Source organism: Platalea leucorodia (genome assembly GCF_965183815.1).
Source record: "Platalea leucorodia genome assembly, chromosome: 1".
NCBI lineage: Eukaryota > Metazoa > Chordata > Aves > Pelecaniformes > Threskiornithidae > Platalea > Platalea leucorodia.
Window position 1 is genome coordinate 5,292,295 of NC_138823.1, and position 17,265 is coordinate 5,309,559.

Sequence of the window (17,265 nt, forward strand, 5' to 3'; positions counted from 1 at the left end):
GAAGTACTCAGTCTTCCATATTTATATGTTAATGGCTATGCTGAATAAACAGATCTATTGATTAACTTGTTCAAGCATTCCTGTTTTAAAACCTCTTTCTTCACTTGCTTCTACTTCTGAACAATCACTTAATTGGGCTTATCCCTCCTAATCACAGGAATTCCTGAAAAAAATGAAGGTTGTGTAACACAAGAATACCAAAGAGCTCTCACGTAAAAATCTGATCACTCAGTTTCAAGGATCTTTTATGTGTTATAGTCGGGTTTTTTTCTGATTTGCTGGATGCATTATTTCTTTTTAAGGTACTTCAGCTGTTGCAGAGGAGGATTTGTTTTATCTTTTGAGGGAGTGGGTATCATTTTTGTGTAGAGTGCAGTACAGCAGTATTATGAATAAAAAGTATACGAATAGTGAATGGAGCTGCGTTCTTCAGGAGACCGTTTTGAACAGTGAATGGATTTGAGAACTGCAGGAAACCATTTGCACTTACTGTGTGCCCTTTGTATGGGATGGATTTGTGTGTTGTAAACTAGAAACTCTCAATTTTTCTTACTTGGGTAATGGTGATGGTCTTGGACCCGTGTCAGACCATACACCCATAGGGCAATGATGTGACTCTTCCTTCTTTGTCTGGAATATAACCTTCGTATTCTCTGGGGGTTTAGAAGTTTGTAAACTTTGAAAAGTTAAGTTTTATATTGCCATTGGGGAAGCAGAGTAACTAATACAATTACTTTACTCTTATTGGTACATATAGTAAAACCAGAAATGTAACAGCAGAGTTAATAAGGTACATATGTTGGGATACTGTTGAAATGGGGTTTTTTATGAAGGGCAGTCATGGTAAGCAAATGTGTCAGAATTCTTTGAAGCATGTTGCTGAGCTCATGAACAAAGGGAAGATCGTTGATACTGCTAACTTCATTCCTCAAACATTCCCAAAAAGACTCTCACAAAAGGCTCTTTGAGAGAAACAAATATGCTGTGAGGTAAAAGTGGAGGTCCCATCACGAGTCAAGGTAGGATAAATGGCCCATTTACTCACTGAAAGGTGGTCTCCAGCCTAATTCGTAGGGGGATCTGAATATTAGGGTGATTAGGATTGTGTCAAAGTTTATCAAGGATAGCATACATGAAAACCAACTTTTAAGGATTATAGGGTTGTCCTGTGATAGGGGTGTGTTGTTAAACTTTACGATGAAGATCAGCATTGATCCACATGTACATTGTAAAGTAAGGCACATGAAGAAAATGCAATCTTAATTCCAAATACACAGTGATGGGCTCTGAATTAACCATTGCCATTCAGGATAGAGATCTTGGAGGTATGAGACATTCTACAAAGATGTTAGTTTAATTTGTAGTAGGAACGCAAAAGGCAAACAGAATATTAGGAATAACAGAAAATAAAGGAATAGAGAGCAAAACAAAAAGTTTCTTCTGTGTTTACCCCACTTCATGTGCAGTCTCATCCCCTTTTCTCACAAAGGACACGGTAGAAGGGAACAGAGAAGGGATGCGCCAGTGTTGAGGAAGTGTGAAACAGTGTGGAAGTGTTTGGCATGAAAAAATAAAACTGAATCACTTCAGTGTGTTACCCCGAGACTTGGGGCTGTTACACATGAGCCTGTTCAGGCTTGGTGTTGTTGCTTTGATTCCCTTCCTGGGTGGGAGGGTTGGAGAAGAAAACTTGCACTCACACTTGCAAACTTTAACAGTGTCATATGGCTTTCTAAAATTCTCATTTGCTTAACTCAGACTATATACTGAAAGATAATACTTGATTGCCGAGTCTGCAGTAGCAAGATGTGGTGGATAGCAATTAAAAAAAAGCAGCATGCTTGGTTTCTCGAAAGTGAGAGATGACCTGCTTGTGGATGAGCAGCAACGTTGATCAGATGTGTCGTCCTTAACTGCGGAGTCACTTCTGCAGGACTTGTTCTTGTTTTGTTCCTGATGTTCTTTCTGAGATTGTGGCTGGTTTTATACTATCTTGTTATTCCATTTATGCTTTCATGCCATGTGGGGTGTTGATGCTGGACACATGTTCTTTGCGCCGTTATGCCCAAGAGTTGGTTTTCTCCACCTGTTGCGGGTGTGTTCTTTTAGTGAGAAGATACCTGCCAGTGTCTTCTGCCTTTGCTCTTGGGGCCCCTGCTTACAGGGTGTAACGAACAGGTTTCAGAGGAAATACATACCGTGATGCTTCTTTACAGCAACCAACGTGTTACATAGCCATTGCTGGGAGAACCAGTCTGAGCTGCTGGTCTCCACATAGAGAAATTTCCCCTTAGAAGAGGGGGTGTGTGTGTGTGAGATTTGTTCATCAACATCTACCCCTGCATTTATCCTCCTTTTGTACCTTCCTACTTAAGAATCGGGACAGGATTTCAGAATCGGAGGAGTTATCGAGGAACGTGCATGATGGCTTGCCCCTCCGTTCCTTCAAGTCCTCCGAGAACAGAAAGCAGGGCTGCCTAACTTCCTAGCGCACGTGTTTCTAAGAGGTTCTGCATTTTAGTGTCAGTAGACAGAAAACTCTCGATGGGAATGTTCCACATAAAAGTTATTTGTATTTAACTTATTTTTAATCTCTCATCTGTATCTCAGCCACGAAGGCGATTCTGCGATAGCTGCGGTCAGCAGTGCTTGTATCTGAGTTGTCGGAGGGAGAACCTTCGAGGCAGTTAAGAACATGCATCAGCCACTTGGGCGTTCGGCTGCAATAGTGCTGCCCTGGAGGCCTGGATGCAATTTGCCTTCAATTAAAGAAAGCAGCATTCTGTGATTAATATTACGAGAAGAATTATGTATTATATTTCCTGAATGTTTCCAGAGGGGAATTGAACTCTAGGAGGGAATACTGTCCAGAGGAATAGTGCTGTATATTCCTATCTCTCTCCTGTCTTTTGGAAGTAACAACTTGTGTCCTAGCTAAAAAATGCACACAAAATAACTTGCGAATGTGTGGCTGCAGTAGCCAATTAGAAAGTGCAGAGTTTAATGCGAGATGAACGCTCTTCAGTAAAAGATCGCTGTATATTGTATTTTATCTCTCAATCTGTATATCTGTGTGTTAGAATGACCTTTGATTCACCCTGTTCGTTAATGCGGAATGACTATAGCATGCCTGCCTTTAAACTTAATATTATTCTGCTCACATCTCCATTCTCATTATAAACACGGCTATTTTTAGCTAGCACAGATTCAGAATATGCCTTGTAAGCTTAAGGGGGATTTATTGAGCTCCTGTGTGTATTCACTAGAGATTCCTTGTTGAAGCTCACTGATTTAGGATTGGGGAGGGGTAAAATGTACTGTTTAGTTCCCGGCATATGCCTGCAGGAGCTATATTTAGCTTCAGCCCCTTGTCATTGCCATTGTGCTATTTTTACAAAGGGATGCAGCAGTTTCATTGTTCAGGGGCTTAACAAGACATAAATGTAGATGGATGAGCTAGATAAACATTGGTGTACTGCAAAAATTGCTACTGAAAGTCAGTGTGTGTGTAGTAGGTGTACTTGAGTAAAAGTGCACTGGAGCATGAACACAACAGGCACCTTGTTCAATAGGCTGCTTGTGTAAATGCGTCTGATTAACACACGTGCTAAAAATTACATTTAATTTTGCTTTAGACTGATAAAGTAGTTTAATGTGGGCTTTGTTTGTATTTGTCCGTAAAAATTACTGCAGTGGCACAATTTATTCCATTGCTTAATCAGTTATTAAGAATTTTGTCATAGCTTTTGTAGTTTCCACGTATATTTTTAATGGAATACAGAGGAGAAAAATTAGTATGGAGAATGCTTGCTGCAGTTTGGTCCTAGAGGATGATTACATGTGCACTACAAGATGATTACATATGCGTATCCTTTTTATAATGCATGTATCAGGGCTCTTGCTATCAATTACTATACTATTTAGTGCTTTAAGGAACGATATCTACTGGGAGAGTCTCCTTTTCCTATTTGGGGAAAATTAGGAATTCTACCTTGATCATTTAAGTATTCCAGTAGATTCAGATTTCCTTCATGGTTTGCATTCAGAGAAATGTATAGGTACTTTCTGTCCTTGGCTGTTTAGTTTCTCCTTAAAAATACAGAATTTATTTTTTCGCTAAAAAAAGAAAGAAGAGAGTTGTTGTGTCATTTATAAAAATACAGAAAACCTAAAGTGTATTTTGTGTTATCAGAAAATCAGACAGGATAGCCATAAGTGAAAAGACTCATTCTCCGGTGAGAGAGGGAGCAATGAATAGATCTCTTTCTGCGAAGTTGCATGATATCGCTGCGCACTCATTCCATCAATTAGTTTCATGTAAAAATTCAGTTTATGATATAATTTACTTTTTATGAACCATGGGACGGTATTTTCTACAGGTAGAAAAATACAATTTTCTACAGGTAGAAAATTTCATATATGGTTGTTCATGTATTCCACTACAGATCTTAGTCTTCTTCTGGACCTTTCTTGGGCAGCCTAAGATTTGTGCCAGGTACTAAAGACATCAGGGAGGACTAATTTATTTTCCCTTTTGGAATAATACTCAGCTTGAAATAAACCTTGTGAGGTAAAGGCTTGATGTTCTCCTTATCATAAATGATATACTCCACTTCTCCTCCCAAATGTCCTTTCTATACCAGTATTTCAAGTAAAGGAAGGTCTAAGTGTTTGAGGGAATGATGTGAATTCCTGCATGGCGGAAGCTTTGAAGATAGCAGCGTCCAAGTCCCTGTGCTCTGAGTTGTGCAGTAAGAGACCGGTCCAAAGAGTCAGTGCTAAGAAGCGTGTGTGTCTCGGGAACCATACAGTATGTCGTGAGAGCGTTCAGATTTCAGTCATGCTGTTCTTCGCTTAGCTCTCATCAACAGGGAGTAATAGAAGCACGATGCTAGTGACATTTAGTTAGAGTTTTTTTCCCTATTAGATTGGAGATTTTTGTCCTCCCAAGGAGAATTATAGAATCTCCAACTAGTCAGCAGTTTCTCTGCTTTTCCTCTTTAGTGGTGTGGGGGTGTGTGGTTTTTTCTTTTATCCTCCCGAGGACAAGTGGGCAGGAGGGTATTCAGCTTATGTGCCTAAGGGCACCTGTTGTTTCTCCCAACACTGCTGTTAAGCCTTATTTTTTTATACAGACTTTATTCTTTAAGGCTGATTTTTAAACAGACTTTATCCTTTGTCAGGTTACCCTGTGGAATCATGGACTGTAGGCTCCGTGATGGGAGAAAGAAGCAAAAATGACAAGTATTTGTCTTTTGTTAGACTATTGTAAATTAAAACTCAAGAAAGTGCTAATTTAAATTAATTTTGGTAGCCAAATGACTACATAGGCAGAGATGTGTGCTTTTCTGAATGCCAAAACTGAATTTTTTATGAGAACAGCTCTAAACATAGACAGTCTTTGCATTGACAGATTGGTCCAAGGACTGGAAGCTTGACGTGTTTGTATCCCATCTTCCTTGGTTTCAGCTACGTAGGCATCTCCGTTTCCCTCCCAATGCTCACATTCTGGTCTTTCCCTGAAAAAAGATTCAGCTGTGTTCAATGTACTGCGTTGCTGTACGAGCCGTGTTGCTGGAGCAGCAAATCCCACATGCTTGGATTTGAAAGCTTGCAGTCTCCAAGGCTGGACCTTTTTGGGTTTGGCCCAGTAATACTTAGGCCAGGTAATTTTGATAGTAAAGATGGGAAATGGAGGTATGGAGCCACATATAGAAACAAGGATAAAAAATTTAGTCTTGAATAGGGAAAAAAACCCTCTACTCCACTCTGTGATAACTGTGTGGATGGGGATAAACCACGCAGCTTCTCAGCAAGAATGAAGGTGAGCAAGTAGGACTGGGCTGGGGCAGCAGGGAGCACAGGAGGGCTTGAATGCACCGCTGGGAACCACTGCTGCAGCCTGAAGCATCACAGAGGCCCTGCGGGGCTGCGTGAGTACAAGGGCCCTGAGGAGAGCTCAGCCTCACGGCCCAAAAGCAGCGAGGAAGCTGTGGGAGGGCAGAGGCCAGGAGATGCCACCTCATCAGGAGATGCCACCTCATCAGGAGATGCCACCTCATCAGGAGATGCACTGCATCGCTGCACCCGCGGAGCCAAGGCTGTGGAACGCCGTCGGTGTCAGCAACGTCGGCACGCTGAGCGTGCTTTTGGCTGGCCATCTCTTTGCTGTTACTAGCATATTTATTGCCAGGGTTAACTGCTGCTGTTGAAAAGAGTGTGGTTAATTTGAGAAACTCATTTTTTTCTTTGTTACTGCCAGATAGTTTAATTAGTTACAGTTAGGCAGCTGAAATTCCTGATCCCTGATTTATTTACACAATCCTCAGAGCTCTTAAAAGAATTTAAGCATGGCACCCAACAGAAGAAATTGAGAAATTAATTTTGTAGAGAGAGGTTCTCTGGTGCCTTTTGCGAGATGGAACTGATGAACTAGTACATTTTTATTTCTCTTTATTACTGATGAATATCACTGATTGCCCATCAGAGTTGAATATGGGAGTGGAATGGTCAGAGAAGGAGAGGAAAGAAGGAGGGAGGCAGACAGAGAATGTAACAAAAATGGGGTTTATAGTCTGTTTAAGGAAAGGAAAAAAAAAAAGACGAACCACCAAACCTGCAAACAAAAGGCATCCAATGAGAAAAGGGAGTAAAAGTCAGAAAGAATGGTAGAATGGTGAAGCAGTCACGAATGCATGAAGCGTGTCCTGCCAACGCTCATTTGTGTGAGAAGCAGGAGATCAGGAGCATGGTGGGATTTGGGAAGAAAACATGTTTACTGTTGGGCAAGTAGTTTGAATTTTTTTTTTTTTTTTTTTTTAATAAAAAGGAAGGTATATTTGAAGATCACACACCTAGAATAAGTTCTTTTTCAAATTTCAAGCCCTAATCCCATAAGAAATTATACTCATTAGTGAGAATTTTTTTTCTATAAGCAGTTTGGAAACTAAAATGGAAATATTATATTCTGAATTTATGTATTTTTAGTCTGGTCTTCTATATTGTAATGGGGAGCCTGCAATGATACGTTCTGATATTTCTTCACAGGTATTGCAGTCAGTATCTGCAGAGTTTCAGGAGCAAACTGCCTGTAGCTAAGTACTGGCATTTCATCTTGTATTAAATGTTGAGATCTACTTAGTGTTATTTTTACTGTACTAGGGGAATTTAGGAAAGACCTGAAAATGCAGTGTATGTGAGCCTTTGTTACAAAGTATGAACTGTTAATTTAATTATGGAAAACACTGGTTAAAAATATTTCAGAAATTAATGTTCCAGTTTGGAAAAAAATTGGGGACAAAATCTTGCTTTGCTATCTGAAACACAAAATGCAGTATGTGCGGTGATGCGATACTGTAAGAAGAAATACAAACCAGAATCTTCTAGTTCTTCCGGCAGCAATATACGCACAGGGATAAAATAAGTTATTGCTGTTGGTAGTAAAATTGCTTAGGAATAAGGAAACAAATCTACTAAGCAAAATAGGTGATGTAAGACTTAAACCCAGGAGCTTCTGACCTGAACTGTTTCCAACTTTGTAGATTTTACAAACCCCAAAATTTAGATGCATAAAAGTTATTTTTCAGCAGTGAGGAGGAAGGTATATGAACTTTATCAGTCAATATGAATCTTGATTGTTTACTCATTAACAATCTGTCCCTATAAATTTGAGTTTCCTGACTACTAATTCACCTACTACAGTAGGTGCATCGTTCTCATTGTTGGTAGTTTCTTTGTTTATATCTAATGTTGCTGTTCAGTAATTATTCCTGTTTTTTTAAAGAAAATGACTCTTTTAATGTTTCTCATATCTTGAAGGATTTTTTTTCTTAAAAAACCTGTCTAATTATGAGAGTTGCTAATATTAAATTTAGCTAATATTTTGTGTTTGTCTATGGAGTGTTTATTTTGCTTTACATACAGCATATAATGATTACATCTCTGCAGGTGGATTCTTATATCCTTGAGCTATAGTTACCTTAACATACCCTTGGTCTAAGCCAATTTTTTGACTAAAATAGTGTTCTTTGCTACCTATAACTTTGAACGTGTTTTTGGGGTAAAGCTTCTTGACTCTGGTAGTCAGTCCACCCCCTTACTTGAGAGCAAGCATACAGAAAGGGTTGAGCACCATATTTGACTTCCCAGCACAAGAAAACCCCCTTCATCACTGCTCTTTCCCCCTTCATTTATATGTTTCTTGTGTCGTTAGCTGGTTTGGGGAGGTCTGTGCTCAATCACTGACGTTCTAGCTTCTGCGTAAGTAGCAATATTCTGTAGAATTATATGGAAATACTCTTTAGATCCCACTCTCTGCTTCTGGGTAGGAAGCACTATAGTAGTAGTTCGGTAGAAAGAATTGATCTGAGTTGTAGATTGTAATTGTTTGAATTGGCAATTAAAATCAGTATATGAAAGGTATTACTGTTCAGACAAAGTCACTTTTGAGGGATTGGCGGAAGGGTACTAACTGTTGTCATTTAGTTAGGAAACTTTAATGCCAAAGATTTTGCTTTCCATTAGTGGCATAGTGTTATTCAAAAAGAAGTTCTTGTCTAATTTTGCTTTTAATTCTGTTATGAAGGTGAATATGGGAAGGATTTCCATGAGCAGACTGGAGAGAATGTTGGTTTTTTGTTTGTTTGGTTGGGTTTTTTTTGAAAACTTGATACCTATGCTATGCAGAAAATGTTTGAGGACAAAATGCATGAGAGAAATCAAAATGGTAAGTTTTTGATAGCTTGTCTGTAAAATATTTCTTGTCAGTATAGTAGGTGGTATTAATGTCTAGTGCAGTTGGTTGAGTCTTGTCATCTGCAACTTCCATTTTCTTTTCTTCATCAATAGAAGGAAGGCCCAATGAAGTAGTAAAAAATTTATCAAGCCAAGGTCATCATATAGGTTAAACAATTTATCCGTATTTTTATTATTGAGTTTCCAGGATGGAACTCTGCTTAAAAACAAGAATCCCCCCGCCCCAGTCCATAGATATTCTGAATTCCAGCTGTGCTCAGTTAACTACAGGCTTCTTTTCCTGGCTGCCTGCCCTGAGAGGCCGGCGTGCTCCATCCTTCCTTCCTTCCTTCTTCTTTTTTGTGGATCATCCGCAGGCAAAATTACCTTCGTAGTGACAACCTGCCATTTCTTTTTGGTCTGCAGTGATGCAGTTTGGAGAAATCTAATAAATTCTGTTGGTATTTGTAAAGATGAATAGAATCTGCAGCTCGGTCTGTTATTTGGGTAGGTTTGACAAGGCCGCTGGAGTAAGTGTACAACATTATTTAAATCAGGGGCTGTAGCATTTGGACCGTTCTTCTCTGCAGGTGCTGTGGGAGATAGTGGTAAATTGTTTTAGACTGGAGCTTTGTAAGCTTATGAAAGTGTAGGATTTTTTTTTCTATCCTAAAGATAGAAAAATCAATCTTTCATACTGTATGTGGAGTCCTTTCCAAGGTACACGTGCGTAGAGGGCTTTAAAGGAGATTGAATTCAGGGGTTTTTTTACATCCTGTTCATATTATATGAATCCTAAGCAATAAAACTTTCTCTGATTACCTGAAGGCTCCTGAAAAAATTATTTTGTTCAGTCCTGCTCCCCCCCCTACACATACATCTACACTCCCGATGTAAAGTCTGCCTGATGTTTTATCTTTGCGCGTGTGTGTACGTTCCTAGGAAGCCTGCAAATTATCATGGCCAGAAAAAGAATATAGGTTTGTGTGTTCTGTGGATCTCAGAGGTATTCAGAATCTCTCACATCCCCGGTATTAAATGTCCCCAGTTAGATCTTACATTTTGGGTGAGATGTCCTCCTGTTGTCCAGATTAATAGAAGACCATCAGCTTTTTCCCCCCCTGTTCTCTAGCATGGGGTGTGGGACACACGCAGGGTCACCAGCAAGATTTCTGTGACAAATTCCTCACAACAGGGACCAAGATTATAATGATGCCCTTAAACTCTCCTGCTCTTGATCAACAGCACGTAATGGTTGTATTTTTTAGCCTTTTTCTGGAGGTTTTTCATTTGGAATTGGATGTTAGGAAGGGTTTTGCGTCTGGAATGAAAATACCCCATGAGCTACTGAACTAACACTTAGTACATGTTTACCTGTATTTATATGGGACAGGGCTTAATAAAGCAGCCTTGTGCGTGGTCCTGTGTAGAAGAAACCATGGGCCCATGCCACAGCAGCTTTCCCAAGCAGGATACTGAGCGTTACAGCAATAACACAGACCATGCGTAGCTAGAGTTTGCACGGATCGCCTAATTGAAATTGAAGTCCATGCCCACATTACCATGTAAGTGGTGTCGGATCCCTGTACTTGTGGAGTTTAACTCTGATTTTTATTAAATGGTCCAGCTGGTTAATTAGAATGAAGTATGTTTTGAATGGGTTTGCTCTTTTTTATTTTTGTATTTAATATTGATTAGCTTTCCTGACATAACATAAACTTGAGTTTATTAACTACAAATTAGGAATTGACATAAACAGAGTAGACGGGTATGTCCAGAGTGCCCAGTGGAGGTTTTCATTTGTATTACAAGGTGACTCTCATGAATTTTAATGCAACTATATTAGAAATTGGAGTTAGCCCACTTTACTTAAAAGCAAGCTGGAAATAGGCAAAATATTTAAGCGCGCACATGCAGCAAAACCTTAAACTCTTGATTTTGGTATTCTTTCAATCGCTGGATTGTGGTTATTTTAAGAAATTGATTGTATCTGTGTTTCTGTTCCTTCAGCCAGACTTAGAAACAGAATGGTATCAAACATAAATTTTTTTTTTTGTCAGTTTGAAAATCCCTAGATTGTTTGTTAGAGCTTATGAAAAAAGCTAACAGGTTTCATAAAGTGAAGGCATTGTTTCTAAATCCTAAATCCACTGTTTCTAAGTGTCCCTGTTAGGGTAGAGGTCTGTGTCTGCCTCTGTCCTTGCTGGTGTCTGGGGGCCAGAATAAGAGCTGAGAAAGAATCCAGTGACGCTTCCCAGATTCTTGCCTTCCTTCCAGCAAATTATATTTCAGGAATATGATGAAAGAAGAGCTGGTGTGTAGTCTCTTTGGATGAATCAAAGGTTTGCTCTGAGCTTGAACGCTGCTGATGACGTGGGGACTGGTATGCTGGGAAGCTTCCCGCGTGCCGTTCATTATGGAAAAAGACACAGAGCCCAAAATTTCATCACAGAAGTAAAGGCTCAGTACTACTGACAGTGATGAGTGCATAAGACTAATTCTAAGGAATCATCCTCATTTTTAATATTTGCTAACCAATCATTTTCTAGAAAATGAACATTAAAGAAAGACAAGGTTCATGCACTAGATCTAGGCAACAGTGTTTTAATCTGTTAGTTAATGGAGATGAGCATATGTTTACAGTGACTTCTTAAGAGACCAGATGCTTTTAGTTTTGTATAATCTTTATCTGTCCACATTCAAAAACTTCAAAGGTTTTCCATTTGATTATGAAGGTAATGAAGTGGTGAATATTTTCAAGAGTATGAAAGAACATATCATTTAATAAACCCAAAACTCTTCTAAGCAAAAATAACGGCTCTTCATTTTCTCTATGTGGTATGGAGAGGAGTTATAAAGGAAAGTGCAGCTGACTTTGTTCTGGACTCCTTAGTTTTTGAAAGGATTAGGAAAAAAAACAACTGTTTACGTAAGATGCAGTTATCTGTTAGATTGCCTTTTTTTTGAGGTAATAGAATGGATGGATTAGGAAGGCAAATTCTTGTGGGCCTAGAAACTTTGTTGGTAAATCACTTCTATGGACTAATTCAATTGAACCTGTGAAATGCACAGTAATGAAACATAGCTAATAAGTAATTTACTTTTATTTCTCTAGACACTGGAAGCCATTTTGAATTTTAAGTACTCTGGTGGACCAGGACATGTTGAAGGATATTACAGGAACCTTTCACTAGGCCTTCATGTAGAAGTAGAGCCATCGGTTTTCTTTACACGCGTCAGCACCCTTCCAGCAACAAGGTAAGCCTGGTTTTGACCCTTCTAGATTTGACTGATTCTCACCATTATATTGGCTGTAACTTAAACACCGGGCTGGATACTTTCAATATCATCAGCAACAGGTAGGTAAAGAATTATGTGAACAAATTTTCAAAATCCCTCATTTAGGAGTTTAGCCTCCTTTAACTGCAGGCTATGATTAAAGCAATCCATGTGCATTGGGCAATTTCTGAGCTTCAAACATTTTTTTGTGATGGTTTCTTTTACCAGGGACAGGATATCTCTAGTTCATTGTAAAATTTGATGACTTCTTTCTATATCTCTTTGCTGTTCTGGTGTGTTGTGCATTACATTGTGTTTGTCTAAGAGAATCTTACCCAAAATGCATGTGTAAATGATTGGATGTGAGGAATAAATTTTAATAATTCTCTCCTTTGGTGCTTGCTTTCTTTTGTCAACCACAGAGTAGTTTCACGTATCATAGTGAATTTAAAAATCATGGCAACAGGTGATGGTGGTCAAATGCCATAATTACTAAAATCTGATTCATCAGCAACTGCGTACAATCAGTTTTAATAATTATTTGTGTTGATAAAATTGTCTTTATTTGCTGCTAAATACACAGTTCCTGCTCTGTATGTTTTTATTTGATTTTATATTGCTTTACATACTGCTTAAGCAAAGCAGCTTTGCAAAAATGAATTTTGTAAGTTAATGATTTTACTGATCCTTAATCCACAATTTTTTGTTAATGTAAGTTCACCTATGCTAGTACTTAAATACTCTACAATCTTGAAATATTTGGGATGTATTCAAACTCTGGCAGTTCCAGAAGTGGCCTTTGAATAGCTGTCATTCAAAAGATGAATAAACGAGCTTGGGTTTGTTGGGAAGAAAGAAGATTGAGAATGGACTTTGTTCCGGTGCATAAGTACTTCTGAGGTATAAATATCAAGGAGGAGGAAATACTCTTTTGAATGAAGAATGAAGTTAGTGCAAGAAAAAATTGTTACAAATTGGACAGGAATATGCTTCTATTAAAAATCCCCTTGTAATAATCAGCTACCCTACCAAAGTAGCAGGATTATTGAAAAGACAGCCAGCGTACATAGTGGGAGCAAGCATTTTGTTTTGTTTTAAGTCTGAAATTATTTCAGTGCCGTTATGTAATACTACTACTACTAGTAGTTAAGAGCGAACTTAATTGATCCAAGACGGTCCTACTGGTCCTAGGACCTTTTTCATGACAGACTTCAGAAATAAAACCCAAAGATAGGCAAGAAGGGAATATAAGTCTAGGAGATATTGGGAGCTTATTTCATTTTCAATGGAAAGAAATAAGTCACCAGTATCATACCATTGCAAAAATGTCCAAGGATGGATGGACAGCAAGATAGCTTGCAAAACATGAAGTGTTTTTTCTGTTCCTGTGAAAAAAAGAAGTAAAGCCTCAAGGAAAGTTACCGTATCTAGTTTGGGGCTTGAGCTTGGAGAAACATGAAGAAAAGTGGACAAGTTGGAGAAAGTCTAGAGCAAGAAGAGTGATAAAATGTGACTTATGCTAAAGCATAAGTTTAAAGAAACTCTTGGTCTTGCTGAAGCCAAAGAGAGGACTGACAGAGGACTTAAGTTTTTAATTACATAAATGGCACTGCCAAGAGGATAGGTATCTGTTTTTCACAGCAGGTAATACAGTAAAATATGACCTTCGCATATAGCAAGGGGATTTTAGGTTAGGCAAAGATAACGCAACACTGAAATACTTTTTGTAAAAAATGTCTGAAAATGAGACAAACAAGACTATCTCAAATGGAATATTTTTTAGTGATAATTGTGTCCGGCTCTTATAAGAGAGACCTAAAATGGTATGGCTTTATTGGTAAGCAGGTTTGTCAAGCATTTTGCTGCTTGGAAGTGTAGCATAGTAAGCATCATTTTATTCTTTTAGGAACTGCTCTAGTAAAGTAAATCTAATACTGCCTGTGAAGTCAGAACACAGTATCCAGAACAGCTGTTTGCAAAATCCCAGGAACCTCATCAGCCATGTTCAGAGTTTCATCCCTGCAATAGCACATTCTTAGGCCTTCGTAAGGTTTCCAAGGTTTAATCAGGGATCTCTCCTTATCAGCCTGGAAGTACCACAGCATCTACTTAAAGTAGTTTTCAAGAAGTTTCATTATACAGCTTAAAATACTCGGTTTGCATTTACTATTTGCATGCATAGTCCTCTTCATTCAGTGTCAAAAATGTCCTTGGTACTCTGCCTATGTATACTTTTAAATGGACAGCACGACTGCTCTTTGGTTCACTGCAATTACTTTCCTGTAGTCACAGAGCAGCTTGGGTGTGAAGCTGTGAACCTTCCATAAAAGCTTCAAATACAACCTGATGCTTTTATTTGAAACTCTTGTTAGTAAGCTGGCTCTTTGTGCTTGGTTTCCCTAGCTGTGTTTTGTGTAAGATGAGGTTATCCTACCCCTGCTTTGTCCATCTAATCTCGGGAATTTACTGTATTAGGAACGTATTTAATCCTGAAATCTTTAAAAATAGATCGAGGTGCGAATTCAAAGGTAGAGTTTCTGCGTTGTTCAGCTGTGTACAGTTTCACAAGTCTTCTAGCAGCAGGTGCTATATATAGTGGCTCCAGTTCAGCCAAGTGCTTCAGCTCATATTGTATGCGTTTGCTTCATTCTTTGCCTGCTCATCATACCGATCAGCATCTAAGTCAGTGGAAACTTTATTTTAGTGATTTGCTGATTGGAGATGTAGTTAAAGATGTGACTGCTTTTAATTAGGGTGCCAAAAAGCTTTACTGAGTTGGGGGAAAATACTGTAATATTTAAAATTCTTTCAGAAATGTTTTATTGCAAGACCTGTCAAAAGGCTATTCAAATATTTTTATGTTAATTAGGTATGTATTGTCTGCTAAGTCATGATTGCATTTTGGTTTTAAGTGCTTCTTGTCTCTTGCTGTTTGTTCTATACTATTGGCTTTAGTGATCAGTAGCACCATTCCTTTACTCCTGTGCTTCCCCGTGTTGATTCTCCATCAGAAGTAGTCATGTGTCATTCGATATTACGTTTGAGAGTGAAAAATAGCAGAAATATCTTCCAATTTGCTAAGGGTAAATATTTATCATTAAATGAAACAAAGTTTGGTTTTTGGCTCTGCCAATACCTGAGACTCAACGACAGCAAATTATAAGTCAAATTCTGTACCTTCACTCGCTCTGTTAAAATCTTGAATCTGATTTCCTCTTGATTTACAGCTGAGATTTCATTCTTTAAATTCTATCTGAGGCGCTGAGCTATTTCTGTTTAGTCATTAGGAGAAATGGTATTTTATAATTTACCTTCTCAGCTGTCCTTTCAGAATGAAAGTTACCATTGCTTTCATTTTCTGGATTCAATTTTTTCCCTTTCCTTTATGTTTTTGTTGGTTTTATTTTACATTTTACCTCAACGAAAGTAAGAAACAATAGCTTACTAGCTGCTGGGCTTAAAAAGTCAGAGCAAAATAAAAAACTTTGAACATTGATTCTTCCCTTAGGCCTTTACTGAAAAAAAAAAAAAAAAGGAAAAATGTTAATGAAATCACTTCCCCCCCCCCCCAGTAGTAACATAAAGATTATGGTTTATGTAAAAGTCTTCCAAACTTAATTGGTATTTCTTTTATTTAGCTGCTTGAGCAAATATGCATGGGAAATATCACTGAAACAGCTGGGGATTTTGGTTTGTTTTGTGTTTTTCTAAATATCTACCCAAAATTGTCTTCCACTCATGCACAGGTTTCTGCTTTATAGGGAGAAGTTTCATTAACTGCATTTTCAGTATATCTTAAGATGCATTTAATCCTGACAAGAGGTCCTTTTAACCTTTATCTGTGCTGGTCTGTAGAGGCGGCCGTGGTTAGCTTGGTGCAGCCCTTAACATGCTGCAGTGCCTAATCCGGTGCCTAATTCTGATTCAGATAGCAGCTCTCCTCTCGGAAGAGATGATGTTCTGTCAGCGAACGGACGTAATCTGCTCCCAGGTTTTTCACTGGGTATATCAACCTGTGCTCACTCAGCTGCCTGCAGCCGAAAAGACTGGCAGAACAGCCTAGTGCTGGGAAACGGTTTGCCTCTGATCATGTTACCTGTAATCCTTGATTCTGCTTGTTTGTGCTTGCCTGGAAATGATTGTCCCGTGATGCGTAATCAAGAACACAGGTGTTTAAAGCAGCCCAGATGCAGGGTATAAGAGATAATGAGTTAATCTTGAAAGTTTTCCCAGTCTGACCTACAGCTCACTGACCTGCAGATCACTGGTCTTAAAAGGGCTTCAGGGATCTACTTGCTTGACCATTTATTTACCATAAAATGCAGATAAATCTATATGGTAAAATTGTATTCATTGTCTTCTGTAATCGAGCAGACCATGGTAATTGATTCCTTATCATGTCTTAGCCCCAAAACTACTGGTGTGATTCCAGGCCCCAAAACAGTTCAGTTGCCAGCAGATTGTAGACTGCCAGCGGAGAGCTGATGATCTGATCCTAGGCTGCGAGCGGAGAGCTGATGCTAACAGTTCAACGTAAGGGAAACATTCTGTTGACAGTTTCATGTAATATACCTCTTCATCCTGACGTACCGTTAACTCTAAGGAATTCTGCCGTGGGAGCTTGTGCTAGCTAGATTGTCTTGAACTATCCCCTTTATATGTGTTGATTCTCTCAAAGCCATTATCTGCCAGTTTTGGCGGGCACTGAATGTCCTTCCTTATTGCCTTTATCAAAGAGCAGAGAGCGTGAAAAAATGCCAGAAAAAATACGGCTTCGCTCCACACCTTTGGTAAGAATTCAAGTAAAGCATGCTCTGCATGCTGGGAGGTGCCTGTTGGTCTCCTTGTGTCCCTTGCCATTATGCCATCCGTACAAAAGTGACTTAAATAAGAGCCATCTGCAAAGATTGGAAAATCTCGGTCTTGCTTATTAGAAAGGTGGCGAGATGGTCTGAATTGGTAGATGAAGTCAGTCCACAGTGCAACAGGGATGCTGCCTTCACTTTTTGGCAAAGTTCAGAAGCCAGATATGTAAGAATATACTTACCTACAAATTCTACAAATTCAAGACGATGAACAAGGTAAATTTTTTAATTTTTTTGTGGCAGCGGAGTTTTCTTCCTATCCTAAAACCACCATACAGCCGACGAGACATCAGCTGCAGATCTCTCTTGGCAAGTGCAGAGGCTTAGACTCTGTTCTTGTAATTGAGTCAGAGAAAAAAAAAAAAGGAACTACAGCAGGTCTGGCACT

General features: G+C 38.9%; 1 protein-coding gene across 4 annotated transcripts in view; it reads left to right on the plus strand.

The window, feature by feature from the left end:
• Window positions 1-17,265, plus strand: part of TRAPPC9 (trafficking protein particle complex subunit 9) — a 518,256-nt gene that overhangs the window by 173,449 nt on the left and 327,542 nt on the right. For all 4 annotated transcript variants that reach the window (XM_082318004.1, XM_082318003.1, XM_082318001.1 and 1 more), the window contains exon 18: window positions 11,849-11,991. In XM_082318004.1, the coding sequence (XP_082174130.1) occupies window positions 11,849-11,991 (143 nt within the window). The remainder of the gene's footprint in view (window positions 1-11,848; window positions 11,992-17,265) is intronic.